General features: G+C 42.5%; 1 protein-coding gene across 2 annotated transcripts in view; it reads right to left on the minus strand.

Moving 5' to 3' along the window:
* ADAD1 (adenosine deaminase domain containing 1) overlaps positions 1–2,511 on the minus strand; it is a 51,026-nt gene extending 48,515 nt beyond the window's left edge. The window contains exons 1-3 of one of the 2 annotated variants that reach the window (XM_029941311.1): positions 2,406–2,511; positions 1,893–2,072; positions 972–1,160 (exon numbers count right to left, since the gene is read on the minus strand). In XM_029941311.1, the coding sequence (XP_029797171.1) occupies positions 972–1,160; positions 1,893–2,064 (361 nt within the window). In that variant the 5' untranslated portion in view covers positions 2,065–2,072; positions 2,406–2,511. The remainder of the gene's footprint in view (positions 1–971; positions 1,161–1,892; positions 2,073–2,405) is intronic. The other variant, XM_029941314.1, reaches the window with a different exon arrangement.
* Positions 2,512–3,017: the final 506 nt, after the last annotated feature.

Genomic DNA, 3,017 nt, shown 5'->3' on the forward strand with positions numbered 1-3,017 from the left:
CACACACACACACATATTTGTGCATATATGTATATTTTAAGGGCTGTGTTTCTTTGACTAATACTTCTAGTCTGTCAATACCTGTTAAGATCAGTTATTTTCTTATCCCTCTAGTTTCCTAAAATTCTATCTAATCATTGGTCATAAGGTAAAGAGATCAGAGGTTGCTTTTTGCATTTCATTTGATCTGTACTCCTGCAGCCTTCCACAGGCACAATGTGGTCACAGAGGCTTCTGATTGGGGGGTAGTTTAAGAGAGAATGGAGAAAATAATCACACACATCTACAGAAAGAGTATCCATCATATACTGCTTTCTAATTACTATCTAAATACTATTTTTACATCTAAACCCTGAATTTCAGAAGCTAAATTAGACTGTAATTTTGTTAGGCATCATCATCACAGAATCCTTAGATAATCATAGTCCAAACATTTAACAACTCTACAAAGGCATGTTTAGTCTAAAAGTACTCAAAGTACTTACACCTTAAAACAATCCATGAGGCTAATGGGATTTCAGTTCAACTAACCATACCCAAAATATTAAAATTCAGTGATTAGAAAAATTTTGTACATGTAAATTATTTGCAGAAAAGCATGAATATAAAAATTTCTGAAGTATATTTGTCAAAGCACACTAGATACCTAACCCCAACATTACATGAATATAGTACAACTTATATGCTCTGCTTTAAAAAAAAATTTTTTTTAACATTTATTTTTGAGAGACAGAGCATGAGCAAGGGGACGGATAGAGAGAGGGAGATGCAGAATCCAAAGCAGGCTCTAGGCTCCGAGCTGTCAGCACAGAGCTGGACACGGGGCTCAAACCTACGAGGTTTGTGAGGTCATGACCTGAGCCAAAGCTGGATGCTTAACCCTATGAACTACCCAGACGCCCAGTATGCGATGCTCTTCATAGAGAAATATTTTCCAGTACTGTAATAACCAGATACAACTTTCCACTTACCTGTTGTTACTGTTTCCTTAAGGTCAAGGTGAACTCGCTGCATTTGTGCAAACTGGTGCAAAGCTGACACAGGATTTATCTCTCCACGTTTGTATTTCATTATAAATTCCTTGGGTATTTTTTTCGGAGGAAGGACAGGATTTGAAATAGATGAAAGACCTCTGGAAAGCAATGGTTCTGGAAAATTACCTAAACATAATAATTTACAGTGGTCAGAGATATAAAATTAAAAAAAATAGTAAAACACTAAATCCTACCCTAAAATGGAAGATTTCTGTTGTATACCTAATTATGTTTTTCATTACTGGTAAGTTTTTACTACAAAATTTTGCACACATGACAAGTGCAACCTGTTGAAATAAAAACCTTTTGGAGTAATCAAACTATCTGCAAAGAAGTACTATCACTGTCATAACGTTAAGTGACATCAAGGTCTTCAGAGGCTCTCAAAACCATTTTTTTTTTTTTTTATATACGATGTCACTAAGGCCTAGACTGAGGACACAGTCCTGGGACTAAGACCAATTTGTTTCCCATTCACTATTTTATATTACTTTTCACTTTGAATTCAATTGACTTGCAGTGTTTGTCCCTGCTTTATACTTATTCTCAGTGATAGGTGGAACAGAAACCAGTGTTAAGTTCAGTCTCTCCCCTGAAGGGGCTTACACTACTGCACCGCAAAAAGGCAAGCCCCCCAGGAAGTGGTTGAACAGTCAGTAAAATAATTACCCAGCAAGGGGAAGGATTTCTATAGCCCTCCTACAGTGTTCCGAGTCAAATCCGAGTTCCAGATGGGACATACCCAAGGGCATATGGATATAAAGCCAGAGTACATTCAAACTGCAGGCTCAACAATACTTACTGGCCATCCCAGAATCTTAAAGAACTTAGGCAGTATCGCAAATGAAAAAGTCATACCCGTGACTTGCGTAACCTTGGATGCCATATTCGACAGGCTGTAACTTTCTGAAGAATATCCTGTAGGTGTAGCTACCCTCTGGGCTGATGGCTGAACGGGCAAGTTCTTTTTCAGCATCTGAGCAAAGCTAGGGACCCGAGAATTCTGAAACCAGTCATTGTTGCCAGACATTTTCTCGCCTACAAATCATACAAAAATTGGCAGAAAACAAAAAAAGTACTAGATAAAAATACTCTGAAATTAAAAACATATTCCCACAAATGGCTTAAACAGACAACCAGCACTAAATCTCGTTAACTGATGTCATGATTGCTTTGTGACTAGAGTTTTAATAGGCACGGGGCTCGTCCCCACTATAGCCCTTCCCTATGCACTGCTACAAAAGGGTAACTAAGTTGAAAACAGTTGGCCGGAAAAGCCCTTACAACTTCCCGGGAGAAAGGGAAAAAGAGGAAGAAAACATAAAACATGAGACCCCTCAATAGCCGATTCCCAACCCAAGTCCCACCCACCAAAATTGTCCTTCGTGCCCTGTACGTCGGAGACCTAGACGCAGGCTGAGGGCTTGCCGCCGCCGCCGCCGTTGCTTCCTCCTCCCAGCTTCAACCTCTGGCTTCAGGGCGCACGAGGCAACAAAAGTTGCGCCTTTCAAAAGCTGTCTCGTGGTGTCCCAGCAGGACCCTGATTCACACCCCCGACCCCTCCTCATCCAATCACCAACCGTCTCCAGGGCTGTGCTCTGCCCCCCGCGCTCGCGCCTGCGCCAGCGCCAGGGCAGTGCCTTCTGGGCCGCGCGGCCTGCGTTAACTAGCAGAGAGACGCATGACGTCACGCGTTTGAGGCCCTGTGATGCCGACATTGTTCTAGCTGAGCGTGGGTACCCAGGCTTCTTAGCGGCCCTCATTGCCGCAAGTAAGGTAAAGCTGCGCGGTGAAGCCTTTCTACTGTTGTACCTAATGCCCTCCATGCTCCCTGCACTACCCTCTTTACAAAGCACTGTGTTAGCGCTTGGGTGCTTGGAAGGTGTTCTTGGGGTACCAATGTGTGGGTGGTTTCAAGGAAACCTTTCGCTTTATTCCTGGTTACACTGGGAAGGCCCCTTGTGGACAAGGCTTGGCTTCAAC

This window comes from Suricata suricatta, chromosome 1 (genome assembly GCF_006229205.1).
Source record: "Suricata suricatta isolate VVHF042 chromosome 1, meerkat_22Aug2017_6uvM2_HiC, whole genome shotgun sequence".
NCBI lineage: Eukaryota > Metazoa > Chordata > Mammalia > Carnivora > Herpestidae > Suricata > Suricata suricatta.